At 49.1% G+C, this 17,401-nt stretch overlaps 2 protein-coding genes across 9 annotated transcripts in view; both read right to left on the reverse strand.

Annotated features, from left to right (window-relative positions):
* Positions 1 to 17,401, reverse strand: part of rapgef6 (Rap guanine nucleotide exchange factor (GEF) 6) — a 47,405-nt gene that overhangs the window by 22,026 nt on the left and 7,978 nt on the right. For 2 of the 8 annotated variants that reach the window (XM_076022050.1, XM_076022051.1), the window contains exons 5-12: positions 15,515 to 15,584; positions 12,618 to 12,767; positions 2,947 to 3,078; positions 2,660 to 2,840; positions 2,067 to 2,203; positions 1,304 to 1,462; positions 410 to 562; positions 87 to 251 (exon numbers count right to left, since the gene is read on the reverse strand). In XM_076022050.1, the coding sequence (XP_075878165.1) occupies positions 87 to 251; positions 410 to 562; positions 1,304 to 1,462; positions 2,067 to 2,203; positions 2,660 to 2,840; positions 2,947 to 3,078; positions 12,618 to 12,767; positions 15,515 to 15,584 (1,147 nt within the window). Of the gene's footprint in view, positions 1 to 86; positions 252 to 409; positions 563 to 1,303; positions 1,463 to 2,066; positions 2,204 to 2,659; positions 2,841 to 2,946; positions 3,079 to 6,004; positions 6,157 to 11,693; positions 11,712 to 12,617; positions 13,771 to 15,514; positions 15,585 to 17,401 lie in introns of those variants that run through there. The other 6 variants (XM_076022049.1, XM_076022048.1, XM_076022045.1 and 3 more) reach the window with 6 other exon arrangements.
* Positions 7,986 to 9,243, reverse strand: LOC142884267 (uncharacterized). The gene is made up of 2 exons (XM_076019778.1): positions 8,235 to 9,243; positions 7,986 to 8,014 (listed from the first exon to the last, which is right to left on the reverse strand). Exons 1-2 carry the CDS (start codon positions 9,241 to 9,243, stop codon positions 7,986 to 7,988), a joined length of 1,038 nt encoding a protein of 345 aa, XP_075875893.1.

A 17,401-nucleotide genomic window follows, 5' to 3' on the forward strand; every position in this document is an offset into this window, starting at 1 on the left:
AACGCAGCTCAGTCAACAGTCTGTACACAGGGTGACCCCTGCTGGCCTGTGCAAGACTACACACACATACACACACACACACACACCGTGTCCCGCAGGCTGTCCACATGGAACCAGTCCAGCAGCTTCCTGCCCACCTCCATGGGGTTGGACAGGAAGGTCCTGTAGGTCAACAGGAAGTCCTCAATGTAGGTGGGATCCACCACCGAAGGTTCCTCCACCAGGTGCATGATGAGACGCTCTGGAGTTCCCTGAGGTGTCACACACACACACACACACACACACACACACACACACACACACACACACACACACACACACACACACACACACACACACACACACACACACACAAGGTCAAAGGACCTGGTGGATGGAGGGAGAGCGGGAGAAGGTCTCACTCACTTACCTTGATGACAATGTGTCCCTTTCTGGTGCCGCTGCGGTCCAGCTCCCGGTGCTCCTTCACCATCACTATCTCACCCTCCTCCTCCACCTTGTGCGTGTTCTTCTCCACGTGGTTGAGGATTCGCCAGTAGTCCTCCTGGGCGACGCAGACAAACTGGAAAGACGATGAAGGTGATGAAGACCCAGCAGCGAAGACAGTGGCTGTGTCTCAAATCAGGGTCTGCAGCCTTTGAAGCCTGCATTTGAAGGCCAGTTACATCATAACACTGCGTTATGGGACGGCCTAGCCTTCGGCGTATTTCCTGGTTGCTTCACGGCCGTTCCCTACTGCTGGCCAACGCCGGAAGTGACGTTTTTATAGCATCAAGCTAACCATTATCAGCATTAACAGTCACATATTTTAAGTGAATTTTGTGGTTGAAGGTTAACATATATGGATGTTCAAATAAGTTAAAGCCCTATGGTAAAAACTTCATATTTGATGTGAAATTTGAATACTTAAATTTATAAGTCATGTCTTTGCCAGTAGATACCAGCATTTCAGCTGACTTCCCAAGATCCCAGGATGCGTTGCAGCAGCACGCAAAGCATCCTGGGATAGGGGAGGCCACGATGGATAGTAGCGGTGCATCCTCCAAATCGGCTAAAAGGAAGGCGCATTTGAAGGGCGGATTTGGAGCATCCTTGAATTGGGACAGGCCTTCGCGCAGTGCTATGACCATAACTGGTCTTCAAATGCAGGCTTCGAAGAATGCAGACCCTGAATTGAGACACAGCCAAAGTTCGAAGTGCAGTGCAGGAGAAGAGAAGAAGTAGTGGGTGCAATGGAGGAGGAGACAGGAGGTTCTGGGTGCAGTGGGCAGTGAAGGACACAGAGTAGGAGGCGTGTCTTCACCTGGCAGTCGTCTCCTTTGGTGCGAACCTCTCCGTTCATGTACTGCTTGTCCAGGGTGGGTGAGATGCCGAAGCTGTTGCCCATGCAGAGGGTCTCAGTCCGGCCTTCTCCGCGGCTGATCTCCACGGCACCGTTGAGGATGACGTACCACAGGTCCAGCTGGAGGGAAGCAGACAAACATCACCAAGAAGCTGCCGTTGAGATCTCCTGACGGTCGCTTGGTCCTTCTGCTTGTGGAGCAGCTACTCCTCATCTTCTGACCTGAAGTCACTCTGATCCTCCTCACATTATAGATCCACCTCCTTCTATCACAGATCCGTCTACTTCTATCAGAGATCCATCTCCTTCTGAATCCACCTACTTCTATAACAGATCCATCTACTTCTATTATAGATCCATCTCCTTCTAGATCCATCTACTTCTATTATAGATCCATCTCCTTCTAGATCCACCTACTTCTATAACAGATCCATCTACTCCTAGATCCATCACTTTCTATCATAGGTCCATCTACTGCTAGATAAATCTCCTCTCACAGATCGATCTCCTTCTATCGTAGATCCATCTACTTCTAGATCCATTTCCTTCTATATCCATTCCTTCTAGATCCGTCTCCTTCTGTCAGATCCAATTACTTCTAGGTCCATCTCTTTCTATCGTAGATCTATGATCCACGTTCTGGATCCGTCATTTCTGATCTCCATCTCCTGCTTCAGTGGCTGATAAGGGAAAGATACAGTGAAGGACTTGATGGAGGTCCTACCTCTTGCTTGTGCTGCAGCAGGATGGTGGCGGCCTGCTCCACCACCTCGAACACCATGACGCCACACAGCTCCCGGCGCACCGACATGGTCATGTTGGTGAAGGCCGGCAGCTGGTGCAGGAACTCCAGCAGCTGCTCTGTTTGATGCCAGAAGACAAAGAGGTCGTCAGAAAGCCAGTTATAACGTAGTTGGGTAATTTAATTACGAAAAAGATTAATTGAATCATTTTTTCTTTCTTATTCTATAAATGTTTTATTTCTTCACAATTAATATAAATGTCCTTCTTTTGCACTGCATTGTTGCTGTAATTAATAAAGGCTTCTATCCTATATAATATTCTACTGGGGAATAAATGTGTAATTAAATTTCAGTTACTTGTGGAGTCTTTTATGATTACATTATAATATATTTTAATTACATCTGATCTTTAATTTTTTACAAAATTTGTGTGTATGTTTTATGTTCATCATTTTGTTTTTGTTGCATTGCATTGGTTTTCTTAAGCAACGTCCATTTCCATTTCCCCTCCACAGACCAAAGTTTGATAGTACATTAGTGCTGCTACTGTTACTGCTGCTGCTACCGTACTGACCAATGTCGTCGTCGTTGCGGTCCGCTGGCTCCTTCTCCAAACACTCCCGCACCAGGTCCCGGCCCAGCAGAGCATCCGAGGCCCTCTCCAGGTCTTCATCCTCCTCCTCCTCTTCCTCACTGTCCACTGCCGCCTCCGGGAGACCCGAGAGGTCCACGTCCCCAAGCTCGCTCTCCGTGGCCTGGACATGGGCGGAAGAAAACAACACGAGCTTTCTAAATATCCTCGGTGGAGGTCAAAGGTCACACACACCACCACTGCGTCACACATACAGAGGCTGCACCCACCTGGTAAATATCTGACAGGCTGCTGCTGCCGGAGTCGCTGGCGATGCTGCACCCGGATTGGCTGGAAGGCACGTGTGCCATCTGCTGGTGGCTGTGGTCTGTCAGGTGCATCTTATTGAGCTCGGCAGGAAGCTGAGCAGACAGACAGGAAGTAGTGGGAAAAAAAAATTGTTGACTGAAGCAATCTTACAAAGACACACACACACACACACACACACACACACACACACACACACACACACACACACACACACACACACACACACACACACACACACTGATCTAATCCGTCACCTGTACAAAACACAACATGTTTTTGTTTCCACTGATGGTCATATGACCTCTGTAATGCACTTCCTGTTGCCGTGACTGACTGATGGAGGCCCACCACCAACACCACCACCACCACCACCACCTACCGCCCCTGCTGGTTACTGTCGGAGCAGCAGTTCCTGTCCTGTCAGTGATTCCTACGCATCGCATCACTCTCTCATTCAATAAAACACCAACAACTACCCATAATGAAGGAGCTGCGGTAGGACCCAGAACCTCATAGATCCATGTTTAGGGATGCAGCCATATCAGATGGAGCAGATGGATGGAGTGTTTCGGTGTAGGAAAAATATATCATGGCATATGTAGAAAACATGTGCTTTCCTGTCAATTGAAAATGAACAAAAGCAAAGTTACAACAAAATATGTGTTATATGGCCTCCAGGCTGTAGTTTTCCCAAAACCTGGTCTAGAACATGGGGTGACTGCCACAAGTTTCACTACTAAAAGAAATGTCAAAAACACACATATACAACTGGTATCGGTGTCGTGGTATCAGCACATGTTTCTTGAGTACGAGTATGGTATTCAACCGCGGTATCGGTCTCTGTACGGATACCCGATACCAGAATCTGTGCATTCCTTCGCATCTGTGCATCCCTGACCATCACGAGCCCAGGGCACTCATCAGCTATTAAACAGCTTTTCTCCCCACTTCATCCCTCTTCGTCATCATCATCATCGTCATCATCATCATTATCATCATCATCATTTTCATCTCAGCTAAAAATCAGACTGTGGGCAAAGAGCCAGCAGAAGATAGCAAATCAGGCAAGCAGGCAGTGAGATTTGCCACAGGAAGCAGGAGATGAAGGAGGAGACAACAACAACAGCAGCAGCAGCCGGCTTATTAATGCTTTAATAATGGATGTCGGGGCAGGACAGGAGGAGCCAGAGCTGCAGTGGCAGCAACATCTGCAGCAGGAGGCCTCAGCAGTGGTGCAGCCACTTCCTCCAGTGGGTCCACAGCCAATCAGAGAGCAGCTCCACTGGCCTACATAACCCCCCCTTCACATACCCCCACCCTCCACTGTCATCTGATGCCAGAGCTGCAGCCGCACGCACGGTCAATATTTCAATAACCGCCCTCAGAGGTTAGAAAATTGGGGCATTTGGGACGTGAGAGTGCAGCCCAGTGGCCAGTCTGTGCCCCTGCTGCAGACAAGGCAGCCAATCAAAGAGCATCCTGTACCCCCCGAAATCTTACCCCCCCCCACTGACACACCTTCACGCTTACCCAGATCAGGTGGAAATGCACCCCAGAGTCACTGTCAATTCACTTCATCCTCCACTACTTCCTCCACCTCATCCTCTTGCACTTCACCTCCATTATCACTACATCCTCTTCCTACTTACTCTTCTTCCACTCCCCCCCCCTTCACTTTCACCAGGTCTTCCTCCTTCTTCTCCACATCCGCCACCTTCTCCACCTCCTCATCCTCCACTTTTTCCTCTTCCACCTTGTGAAGTTGATGTAGATGAAGTCAATCCCTGCCCTCCATGCTACACTCTCCATCCCTTGCTTGCTAGCGTGACAGCAGGAGAGGACGCTAACAGAGCTCTGATGAGCTGCAAGTTCCAGTGAGGACCTGGACCAGCTGGAGGACGACTGAGTGACTGACTGTGGATCACGTGACCGACGGTAGCGTGCAGTGAACATGATCCTCCTGAGTCAGTTGCTGCTGCTTTCATCTCAGCTCTGAGGTTCAGCCGTCGGCCACCAAGACACGACTGTTGTATTTAAAGCGGTCGGTGCCTCTATAAATAGCGCAGCCTCTTGTTCTCTCCGGCAGACGTCTGACAGCTGCTGTCAGCAAACAGCATGTCTAAAATAAAATAAAAAGGCCTCACAAGTGCAGAAGAGCCGGGCTGTGGTTTCAGATCAGTTCGGTTGGTTTTCTTCTGATTGCAACAAAGAGACGCTTTGAGACGCCTTTGGATGTGATTTTGCGATGTGCAAATAAGAGTTGATTGATTGATTGGTTGATTCTATCTATTCTAAACAGCCAACCACCAGGATCACATTTCCTTCCTGTAAGGAATCAAAAATCAAACTCAATAATATTCGGAATATTTTCTACTACGTCAAATGAATCACTGCTAGACTGGGCTGCTAGACTGAGTTGAAACCACAGGAAGCTAGGTCGCTTCCTGTGACTAGGTCGCAGGTAAGCTGCTGGGGTTTTCCCATGATGCACTGGGCTCCTCTTACTCTCCCTCTGTAACAACCGCTGCTGCTCCTGATGAACTCTGCTCTCTCCTGCCACTGTGGCCTCAGTGCTGTCCCCCGGTGGGCACATCGTGAACAACAAGAGCCTTCACCACTTCAGACCCGCTCAACATGCAAGGTGCCCTGACGAAAAAATCTGATGAAAAAAACCTCCTGCGGAGAGCAGCAGTCACCACTCCTGGAGAAATAATAGTAAGAAAAAAACACACACAAGAAGAGAACAAATTTTTGTTGGCTCAGCCAATCACGGTAAACCATCCTAAAAAACAAAAAGAAACCATGAGCACATGTCAGCTTGGTTCCATGAAGGAGGAACTAGAGCAGCTCTGCGAGGAGCTGGAAGAGACGCGGTAAATATTTGTACATCTCCAAGCCACTACACACACACACACACGCACGCACACGCGCGCACGCACACGCACGCACACGCACACGCGCGCACACGCGCACTCGATCTGAGGCTCCAGCCAGAAAAGGGATTACGACATGGCTTACTTTGGAGGACCACGGCTGCAGGCAGTTGGCATAGCAACGCACCAGGAAAGCCATTTTTTACAGAGTGCAGAGGGACTTTTCCCCCTTGTTCACCGGAGGAGGAGATGAAAAAGAGTGAAAATGTGACAAAGAAGATGAAGAAGAAGAAAAACAAGATAAAGAAGAAGGAGAAGGAGAAAGAGAAGAAAAAGACGAAAAAGAAGAAGAAAAAGAAAAAGAAGAAGAAGAAGGAAGTCCGGCAGTCTTCGGAGACGACTCCTGCTTCCTGTCCGAGGAGGCGCAGCAACTGGAGCCGGGAATCAGGTATGGTTTTCCAACTTATTATCCCAGCGGAAAAACAAAAAATAAGATTCAAATCCACTTCTTTGTCTCAGTGCTGGATCTCTTCTTCTGTTCCAGTGCAGCTCCATCCACCGCCGGCCGGCCGGCTGGAGCAGAAGAACGGCTTGTGCATCTGCAGCCCCCCACGGGAGGTCTTCCGGGGAACAAAACTCCTCTTCTGCTCTCTCGCAACTCTTCTCTCCTACACGCTGCTGCTCCTCTGGCTGCCACTGGCGTGTGCATGGGCACTGCACCGTGGCTCCATGACAACGGGCAGCAGCAGCAGCAGGTCGGTGGTCCCGCTTCCTTCACCCTCCCCCCCTCCGTAACTCCCTGCCAGCCAGCACCGCCAAGCAAGAGCCACAGCAGCAGCAGTGGCGGCAGCAGCAGCTCGCCCAGTACAGAGTGGAGCAGCCAGGGAGGAGAATCCAGCTGGAAAAGAATGACATCACCTGTACAATGGAGGAGGAGGAGGGGCAGGGGTGGGGCTGGAGGGAGCCAGGGGGGAGGGGCCTGAGGAAAGGGGATGGGAGGGGCTGGAGGGGGTGGGGCCTGAAGAAGGGGGAGGGGAGGGGCCGGAGGGAGCAAAAGTGTGATTGGCTGCTAAGCAGATGTGGACGAGAGAGGGAAAAGGGGAGGGGAGAGAGAAGGAGAGAGAGAGGGAGAGAGAGGGAGCCTCTATTGATCAGCTGGTAACATCAAACTGAGGACACCCCCATAAATTACACAAAGGGAGGAGGTGATGGGGGGAGAGGGTCGGGGGCGGAGGGTGATAGGAGGGGCAACCATACCCCTCCCACTCCCCCCTCCCCACCTCCCACTCCCTCCTCTGAACTTGTGACACAAGAAAAGAAGCTGATTTGTTTTTTTCCCAGCACTGGATGCCGACAGGAGCGAGAGTTAGCATTAGGCTAAATGATTGCTAACTGAAAGCCGTCCTGCTTCTGGACAATTTTCCCTCGGAGACGACAACGCCACCGTCTGGCTTCATGTCACAACAACCAGGACACAACACAACAACGTCTCCCAACTTCCTGTCTGCCGTCCATCACTTCCTATCTGTCTGTATCCTCAGCTTTCCTTCTCCATCACTTCCTGTCTATATCCTCAGCTCTCCTCCACTACTTCCTGTCTGTATCCTCGGCTCCCCTCCACTACTTCCTGTCTGTATCCTCAGCTCCCCCCCACCACTTCCTGACTGCATCCTCACCCCCCCCCCCCACACACACACACACACTTCCTGTCTGCATCCTCAGCTCCCCCCCACACTTCCTGTCTGTATCCTTGGCTCTCCTCCTGTCAACAGTTTTCACTGGGTCTCTATGTGCAGAGCTGGTCTGCGTATGTGTGTGTGTGTGTGTGTGTGTGTGTGTGTGTGTGTGTGTGTGTGTGTGTGTGTGTGTGTGTGTGTGTGTGTGTGTGTATGTGGGGGGGAATGTAAGTGAGAAGAAGAGGGCGGGAGGGAAAGAGAGAGACAACACACACACACTCTGCCTCTAAGGATGACATCATCTTTTCACTCTGTGGCCAATCAGATGTGAGCACATGGAGCCCTGCATTCACAGGAGGGGAGGGGGGAGTGCAGCACAAAGACATAATGGGGGCGGAGATTCTGAGGGGCGTGTTCGTCCCTCTCTCTCTCACAGACACACACACACTTTTAATCATGCAGCAGCTCTATAGAAGCCCCTAAAGACCACACAGGAAGTGAAACACTGAGCCTGAGCTCAATGTTTAGACTGAAGCAGCTGTAGATATGTAGGTGTAGTAGGTGAAACAGCTGTAGATGAAGCAGCTGTACGTGAAGCAGTTGTAGATGAAGCAGCTGTTGGTGAAGTTGCTGGAGGTGAAGTAGGTGAAACAGCTGTAGGTGAAACAGCTGTAGATGAAGTAGGTGATGCAGCCGTACGTGAAGCAACTGTAGATGAAGCAGCTGCAGGTGAAGCAGCCGTAGATGAAGCAGCTGTAGGTGAAGTAGGTGATGCAGCTGTAGGTGAAGCAACTGTAGGTGAAGGTGTAGATGAAGCAGCTGCAGGTGAAGCAGCCGTAGATGAAGCAGCTTCGGGTGAAGTAGGTGATGCAGCTGTAGGTGAAGCAGCTGTAGGTGAAGCAGGTGATGCAGCTGTAGGTGAAGCAGGTGATGCAGCTGTAGGTGAAACAGGTGATGCATCTATAGGTGAAGCAGGTGATGCAGCTATAGGTGAAGCAGCTGTAAGTGAAGTAGGTGAAGCAGCTGCAGGTGAAGCAGGTGAAGCAGCTGCAGGTGAAGCAGCTGTAGAAGTAGGTGAAGCAGCCGTAGGTGAGGCAGTAGATGAAGCAGCTGTAGGTGAAATAGGTGGAGTAGGTGAACCAGCTGTAGGTGAATCAACTGTAGGTGAAGCAGCTGTAGGTGAAGTAGGTGATGCAGCTGTAGGTGAAGCAGGTGAAGTAGGTGATGCAGCTGTAGGTGAAGCAGCTGTAGGTGAAGTCGGTGAAGCAACTGTGGGTGAATCAACTGTAGGTGAAGCAGGTGAAGCAACTGTAGGTGAATCAACTGTAGGTGAAGCAGGTGAAGCCACTGTAGGTGAATCAACTGTAGGTGAAGCAGGTGAAGCAACTGTAGGTGAATCAACTGTAGGTGAAGCAGGTGAAGCAACTGTAGGTGAAGCAGCTGTAGGTGAAGTAGGTGAAGCAACTGTAGGTGAAGCAGCTGTAGGTGAAGTAGGTGATGCAGCTGTAGGTGAAGCAGCTGTAGATGAAGTAGGTGAAGCAGCTGGAGGCGAAGCAGGTGAAGCAGCTGTAAGCGAAGCAGGTGAAGTCGGTGAAGCAGCTGTGGATGAAGCAGCTGTAGATGAAGCAGTTGTGGATGAAGCAGCTGCAGGTGAAACAGCTGTAGATAGAGCAGTTGTTGATGAAGCGGCTGTAGGTGAAGCAGCCATCTTGCACTCTCACACTCAACAACCAGCAATAAAGCATTGCAATGCAGTTTCACAACAGAGGTCTGTTCAGAAAGCTTTTGCTCTCCACATCCTGCCAGAGGGGTGTTCACACTCAGGATCAGTCGCGCCACAGGAAAGACGTCAGAGAGGAATTACTTTCTCCAGACACACAATCGTCTGCGTCCTTCAGTGAAGGAGAAAACCTCCCAAAGCAACTTCAGGGGGAAAACTGGCGGGAATCGAGTGGAACCCAGAGAGAGATCGCCATCAGGGGGAAAAAACATAACCACATCTTGACTCAAAAGTCAAAGGTCCATTCCGACAGCTGCCTCTTCTGCTCAGCTTCATTTCTGACCAAGATGTTGCTCCTCTGCGTGGTAGCTTAGAGCTGCCGAAGACTTGACAAGTTCAGGATGTTCTGAGAGGATACCACACGGCAGCTGCTGTGGCTGAACATGATTCCAAACTAGTGACTTCAGAACGACACTAACCTTCAGCCAAAACTCAACAAGTTTCCTCCAGGAGCTCACACCACGAACACGCTCAAAATAACCATGACAACATCTGTAGTGGTCTGAGACCCGAGAGCACAGACAAAGATTTAAGGGAACATCAGCAGGCGGCAGGTTCAAACTCCTCCAGCACATCTGGCTGAAGATCAGACCTCCAGGTCAGTGTTTCTCCAGGAAGGCGGAGAAGTCATCCCTTGAGAAAGTGGGCAGGAAGTGATGGAAGAAGAGGCGACTGAGGGAGGAACCCGTGTTGTCTTCCTGACCAGCAGTCAATGACAGGCAGCGCTGCTGCTGGTTGGAGCCTTCAACTCCATCTGGCTCCACAAAACTGAGGTTGGAGGATAGGTTGGACTTCAGCTCGAACCCTCAGAACATTGATGATGGGTTGGAAGGTAAAATCCAGGCTGACTTGATGGGGTTAGTGGAGCTCTTCCAGTGGGAGCTGAGATGATCAGATCGAATTATCACATGAATCATCGGGAGAAGCAGAAGAACAAGGTGATGTTATGATGTTGACATCCAGCATTCATCAAGCTGAAGGCCAAGAGTGAAGAGTGAAGATCAGCTGACATCCAGGAATCCCCTTCTCGCCCCACCATCTGCTTCCTACATCTTTACAGGTGGAACAGATGATCTGATAAAGACCAGATGATCTGATGAAGACCAGAGGTTCTGATGAAGACCAGATGATCTGACAAAGACCAGAGGTTGTGATAAAGACCAGAGGTTCTGATGAAACAAGATGATTTGATAATGACCAAAATGTTCTAATGAAGACCAGAGGTTGTGATGAAGACCAGAGGTTCTGATCAAGACTAGAGGTTCTGATGAAACAAGATAATTTGATAAAGACCAAAAGGTTCTGATGAAACAAGATGATTTGATACAGACCAAAATGTTCTGATGAAGACCAGAGGTTTTGATGAAGAGCAGAGGTTCTGGATCAGTGTCTCAGTGTTAGAGCAGAACAGAAGTAGGTAGGGGAACCGTCACATTGGGGAAAAACAGACACCAGACTTGCAGCATAGGAAGTCGGCCGACCACAGACGTTTCAAAAGACGCACCACTTCCTGTGCAAGGCGACATGAGATTACTTCAGACCAGAGAGAAGATGTGCACCGCATCAGCCAGGACACTGGTAGCACCTAATCAAACGACTGTGATTTCAGGCTGCATCATGTGACCCTGCAGCTTCTGCTGGACCACCGGGAGACTTGGTGTGTGTGTGTGTGTGTGTGTGTGTGTGTGTGTGTGTGTGTGTGTGTGTGTAATGACCCTCATCCTAGCAGTAGTGGAATAAGTTTTCAGGATTGGGAAATTGGGAAATCCATCAGACCTCTCGTGACTGTAGAGAACAGAAGAAATACAAGTCTGAATGACCTTTGACCTGAGACTACCAGCACCCGTGGACAAAAAGCTGTTGAAGCTCCGGCCACAAAAAAACCTCAGCCTGCAGGACGGTCTCCGTCCGTCACAGAGCATCATCAAAAACCACCTCCATGGAGCTTCAGTTGACTAGAGAAGTGAAGACAAACTGAGAGACGTTCTTCCTCTGACGGATGAGTGTGAGGAACTGCAGCCAGAAATCTCCTCACTGCTGAATGGAATGGAGCTCCCGGAGCTTCAGCAGCTCCAACAGCTTCAGAAGCTCCAGCAGCTCCAGAAGCTTCACACACACTTGCTGCTCTCAGCACGCACATGGCTCTTTCCACCAGTAGCCATATCCCCTTCTGCCACACAAAGCATGGTGTGTGTGTGTGTGTGTGTGTGTGTGTGTGTGCGTGTGTGTGTGTGTGTGTGAGAGGAAGACTATGACAGAGATGGAGATAGAGAGAGAGAGTTGTGTTGTAAGCACCTGTTATACACTATTATTTAGACACACACACACACACACACACACACACACACACACACACACACACACACACACACACCTACCTGATTGGCAACGGTGTCCTGAGAGACCATCGGTGGAAACATGCAGAACAGAGAAGAGTGCAGCGGTCAGTGAATAGAGGTCAAAGGTCAGTGGTCACCAGTGTCTGTGACAGTCAACAGACACAAAGTCTCCGGCGAGACTTCAGTAAAACTTTCTTTGAAATTGTTTGTTTCATCTTCTGAGTGGAGACATCCGACCGTCAGCGGTCCAGAAAGGACTGAGGCTGAGGTAGGTGTGTGTGTGTGGGCGGGTGTGTGTGTGTGTGTGTTAACTGGCGATTAGTCCAACTGTAACTGACACACTGCTGGCTGCGGTGACACTATCAGATGGAGGGAACCCCACACTCTCTGGGAGCTTCAACCAGCTCCTATCTGCAGTCTCAGGTGAGGCTGGAGACCCTTCAGCAGCAGCAGCAGCAGCAGCAGTATTAGTAGTAACAGCAGTAGCAGTAGTAACAGTAGGAGTAGCAGCAGCAACAGCAGCAGAAGTAGCAGTCGTAACAGTAGCAGGAGCAGCAACAGCAGCAGAAGTTGTAGTAGTATTAAAAGCAGCAGTAGCAATAGGAATAGTAATAGTAGTAGTAGTAGTTGTAGTAGCAACAACAGCTGCCGCAGTAGTAGTAGTAGTAGTAACAGCAGTAGTAGCAGTAGTAGCAGTAACAACAGCAGCAGTAGTAGTAGCAGCAGCAGCAGCAGCAGTAGTAGTAGCAGCAGTAGTAACAGCAGTAGCAGCAGCAACAGCAGTAGTAGTAGTACTGTAGCAGTAGCAGTAGCAGTAGTAGTAGTAGCAACAGAAGCAGCAAAAGTAACAGCAGCAGCAGCTGCTGATGCATCAAACACATTTTTTGGATGAAAATCTATTTTCAGAAGGTCTAAAAATAGAATTCTGCTGCTGACATGTCAGCTGACAGGAAGTGCTCCTACCGTGGTGAGGCCGCAGTCCTCCTGGCCGTCAGTGGTGATGACCTCTCGCTCTCCTCGGGGGTTGATCCTCCTGAAGCGGCGGCGGGACCTGCGCTGAGACTCCTCTCTCTGCAGGACGGCCTCGTCGCTCTCGCTACTGCTGTTGTCCACCTGCAGCAGAGACACCACAGCCTCCTCAGACCAGCAGCTCCCAGAGGGCCTGCAGCCCTCACCTTCAGGGCCAAGGTCAAGGGCACACGCCTGGACCTTGTGCTCAAAGTCCACACCGGTGGAGTCCAAGGCTTCAGTTCCTCCACCTCCTTCGCTCTCTCCTCCTCCTCCTTCTTCTCCACCTCTTCTTCCTCCTGCTCCTTCTTCATCTCCTCCTCTTTCTTCTCTTTCTCCTTCTCTTCTTCCTCCTCTTTCTGCTCTTCCTCCCTCTGCTTCTTCTTGTCTACCTCCTCCTCCTCCTTCTCTACCTTCTCCTTCTTCTCCTCTTCCTCCTACTACTTCTTCTTCTCTTCCTCCACCCCGTCCCACGTCTGCTCCCTCATCCTGCAGGTCAACTCTCTGAACTTCCTCCTGGGGCTCCTGGTTGAACATCCAGTTCCTCCAGAGCACTGAGAGCCGCTGCCAGCGCAGCACGTTCATCCGGACCAGAGGACGACACCGAGGCAAAGAAAACAAAACCAAACCCCAAGAAAGCAGGAAGTAGGAAGAGAGGGGAGGAGTCAGCGGCCGCACGTGTCCAACAGCCGCCACAACATCAGCGGCAGGAGCCCGAGGAGTCCGAGGAGCTCGAGGAGCTCGAGAAGCCCGGAGAGCTCGAGGTCCCGGCAGGTCGCTGCAGAAACTCACTGGCTGTCTGTGTCTGAGTTACTCAGCACGCTAAGCCACAGTTTCCTGTAGGAAACTGTAAATACACAAGTACGCGCACACACGAGCCCCGCCTCCTTGCACAGAGAACAAACCCATAACCCTCCTATTCTCCGCCGGCTGAGCTGCTCCAAGCTTTGACTTCTTCAGCTTCAAAGTTTTTTAATATAATTAAATACAATTAAATTCAATTGAATTTTTTTCCGCCATGTTGTCAGCCTTTCAAACTTAACTCCCTTCTCCTCCCATTTTTAGTCCCATGTGATACGTTTGTATTTTTTCAGCAGGTCAAAGAGTTTTTAGTCAAATGTGGAATTCAGGTGCTGATGCCCCACCCACTCCCCCGGTGATGATCCTGATCTCAGATCAATGTCACGGCGTGTAAAACAGTGTTAAACCACCTGGGACTGGGTGATTTTTTTAGCCAAGACGATGTTGAAAAAAGGCGAACCGTAAAATCGATTTTCCTCTCGCATGCTATCGGGCTGTGCGCCACCACTCCCCGAGAGAAGAAGAAGAAGAAGCTTTATTGTCATTGTACAGAATACAACGAAATTTCATTTGGTAGCATCTCTCGGATAGCAGCAAGTTAGGTTCACAGTCCAATCATTTAAAAAAGGCAATAAAGTATTCCTTAAGGAGGTATTGCTAAACACTGCAGCATGACAAACTTATTTCAACACCTCGCAAACACCACGAGCGAGCGTGGGAGCAGCGTGCTGCTTTGCGGGCTGTACATGAGGACGAAAGACCGGTGTTTCGGATCAACTCACTACTATGCTAACTGGCTACCTTTGTTTACTCGTATCTGTAGTTGCCTGAGCTACAGCAGGTGTTAAAACCAGAAAGTGATTCTGAATGCTGCCCTCGCCACTACCCGCTAGTAAATTATTTCCCGAAGTTGCGTACGACATGCACTTGTTCAGTTTTTGTAGCATATTTCATGAGAAATGTCACGTAACTAAGACGTGCTTTGAAGGATGTGTTGTAATCTAATGTCGCAAGTGCTTACTGGGTATTGGAGATAAAAATATCACGCCCCCTTTCCACGTTTGTCCTCGATGATAATTACAGCAATAATAAAAAACGTATTTTGAAAAAAAAAAATCGGTATGAGTCTTCCATTTATTTGCAAGTCGATCACTAAATGAAAAATAATGAACCCACTTCGCCAAAGGTTCACTTTTAAGCAGGACTGTGAATTGCTGTGAGCAGATGCTCAGGCTATGTGTGTGATAGTGAGAGTGATCTAGGTGCTGTCAACAGTACGCTGCTCCCTCTGGGCCCCTCCATGCCCCACTTTTCAAATGTCTTAAAACCAGCAATAGACAAAAACAATGAAAATCGAAAATGAAAATAGTTTTCAGAGAGAAAAAAAATCTGGATTTTATTTTTGTCCGAAATTGCCCAGCCCTAAAAAACCACCTGTTCAACATGGCCTGAGGGGGACAGTGCGGAGCAGAAGAGGACTGTGTGTCGGGTCCCATGATTCCACAAACAGCTTGTTGTCCTGTGACCTGGAGGGCGGAGGTGGCGGGGGGTTGAGCACTGAGACCTGGATGCTCCAATCACACAGCAGCCGTGATGATCACATGACCACCGTGTTTCCTAACCGATACTCTGGCCACATAGCCAATCAACACACACACACACACACACACACACACACACACACACACACACACACACACACACACACACACACACACACACACACACACACACACACACACACACACACACTTTCCCATGGCTACAATTAGCTGATTGGCTGCAGACCCAGCAGCATACTCTTTTCCCCATGCCTCTGTGTGTGCGAGTGTGTGCGAGCGTGTGTGTGTCACCGTGTCAGCCAGCGGTCAAAAACAGAGTGAAGACCAAGAGGAAGGTAGGAAGACAAGAGAAAGTGCAAGAGACAGTAGAAATAACGATAATGCAGACATCAAACAACATCAAGGGTGAGAAGAGGAAGAGAGTGAAAAGAGGATGAAGATGGAAGAGGGTGAAAAAGACAGAGACGGAGAGGTGAAGTTTCTGCTCACCACGATCATCTCTGACGGCTCCAAGGTGATGCATTCACAACCCCGTCGGCCGCCCAGCTGTCTGCCAAAACTGGACACACACACACACACAGTGTTAAAACAGTATCAAACTGAGGGATTATCCACCATCAAAAACACTGAACGCATCCCTTAAAGGTCCAGTGAGTAATTTATGATTTTCGTATTGGTAAAAGCTTAACATATTGCCCATAAATATATTAATACAGGTGTATAATCACAGTACAATAAAAGTCATACACTTTGAATGGTTATTATAAGAATATCCATAGATCAATAAGGCTCTTGGTCCCAGTTAGCTGCCGTTTTGCACCACCATATTTCAAAGGAAGCCTGGTGTGGACAATCCAGCTGCCTGACAGCGTGTTTTGTATTTAGGGTGAACGCCAGCGTCCTCAAATAAACAAATGAAGATGGTGGACGAGCTATCCATGTTTGTGTGCGCAGTGCCACCGAAGTTCACTGGCAAGCTCAGGAGGGGGAGGGAGAGTGAAAGACGCTGCAATCTAAAATATGACCACTTGATGTCACTGTTCCTTTTTTCATCATCATCAGATTGATCACATTCGTGAGTTAACTTGCGATTAAGTGCAAATTTTATACCCTGCTCTATATTTAACAACAAGATATTTATTGTGTTTCTTCTACACTAGGACAAATTGGTGGGGACAATAATAAGTATTTTGTGGAAATATACTATTTTTATTTTCATTGGAACATTCCAAAATGATTACATACTTAAACTGTCCAGATACTCTCCTAAAAAAAAAAAACTCAAACCTTGAGGTATTCTCAAGCCAATGTTCCTAACCATTAGGGTTTACAAATAAAACAATTCCTTTTTACTTGCGTGCAAGATTGGCCATTTCATTGTGTGCCCCTTCATCACTTGTGTGTGTGTGTGTGTGTACGTGTGTTTGTGTATGTGTGCGTGCGTGCGTGCGTGTACTAATGTTTGTGTGTGTGTTTGTTTGTTTCATCTCTCTCGCACTCCGATACTAGCTACTGACAAATATAATGTACACAAATATGATCGCATTTCTCAATTGTCGTATTTTATTTTGAAAATTTTGAAACCAGATTCTCTCATATTTCTTTGAGTGACTTCCTGTCCAGCTTGACGCCAATCGCTCGCGCACAAAATAGACCAGACGGCGGAATGACCGCTGCACAGCGCGAGCCGGTCGCGGAGATGCGCGCCACTCCGAGTCTGCTCTGAACAACACCATCGCTTAACAAGGGTGCGAAAGGAAGAGGGCTCTGTTCCGCAGCTATTCACAGTGCTTCTGCGGCCGGTGTGAACCCAGCCTAACGCAAGCACGACACGAGATGTAGAGGGAGTTGTCTGAACACGTGGGACCAGTGTGGACCAGGCGTTAATCGCGCGAGAAGAAAAAAAAGAGTGCCATTAAAAGGAGTTCCACCTTAAGTAATAAGAAGTCAAGCAGCAAACCCCCATTTAAACTGGAATCAACTGGATTCCTCCAAAGTTCCTCCAAAAACATAAAACTTCTCTTTGGACCTTGAAGTCAGTCAGCGGCCGCCGAGACCACCAAGACCAACTGACTACAGAGACCACCTGACCACCTGACACTATAGGTGGGCTGAGAACGAAACCTGTGGCAGCAGCTGATGACCTCATCCTGGGACAGCTGGAGGCAGGACACACACACACACACACACACACACACACACACACACACACACACACACACACACACACACACACACACACACAGTTAATGCCACAATCTCTTCATGTCCAAAAGTGAAGCACTTTCTAAACAACCCACAATCTTCAGACCAACAACGTGGGTCCAAAGAAAACCAACAGCCTGGGAGCAGGAGGACGAAGCCCTGAGGAACGCC

This window comes from Nelusetta ayraudi, unplaced genomic scaffold, assembly GCF_046127955.1.
Source record: "Nelusetta ayraudi isolate G7.1 ecotype Tasmania unplaced genomic scaffold, CSIRO-AGI_Nayr_v1 ptg000011l, whole genome shotgun sequence".
NCBI lineage: Eukaryota > Metazoa > Chordata > Actinopteri > Tetraodontiformes > Monacanthidae > Nelusetta > Nelusetta ayraudi.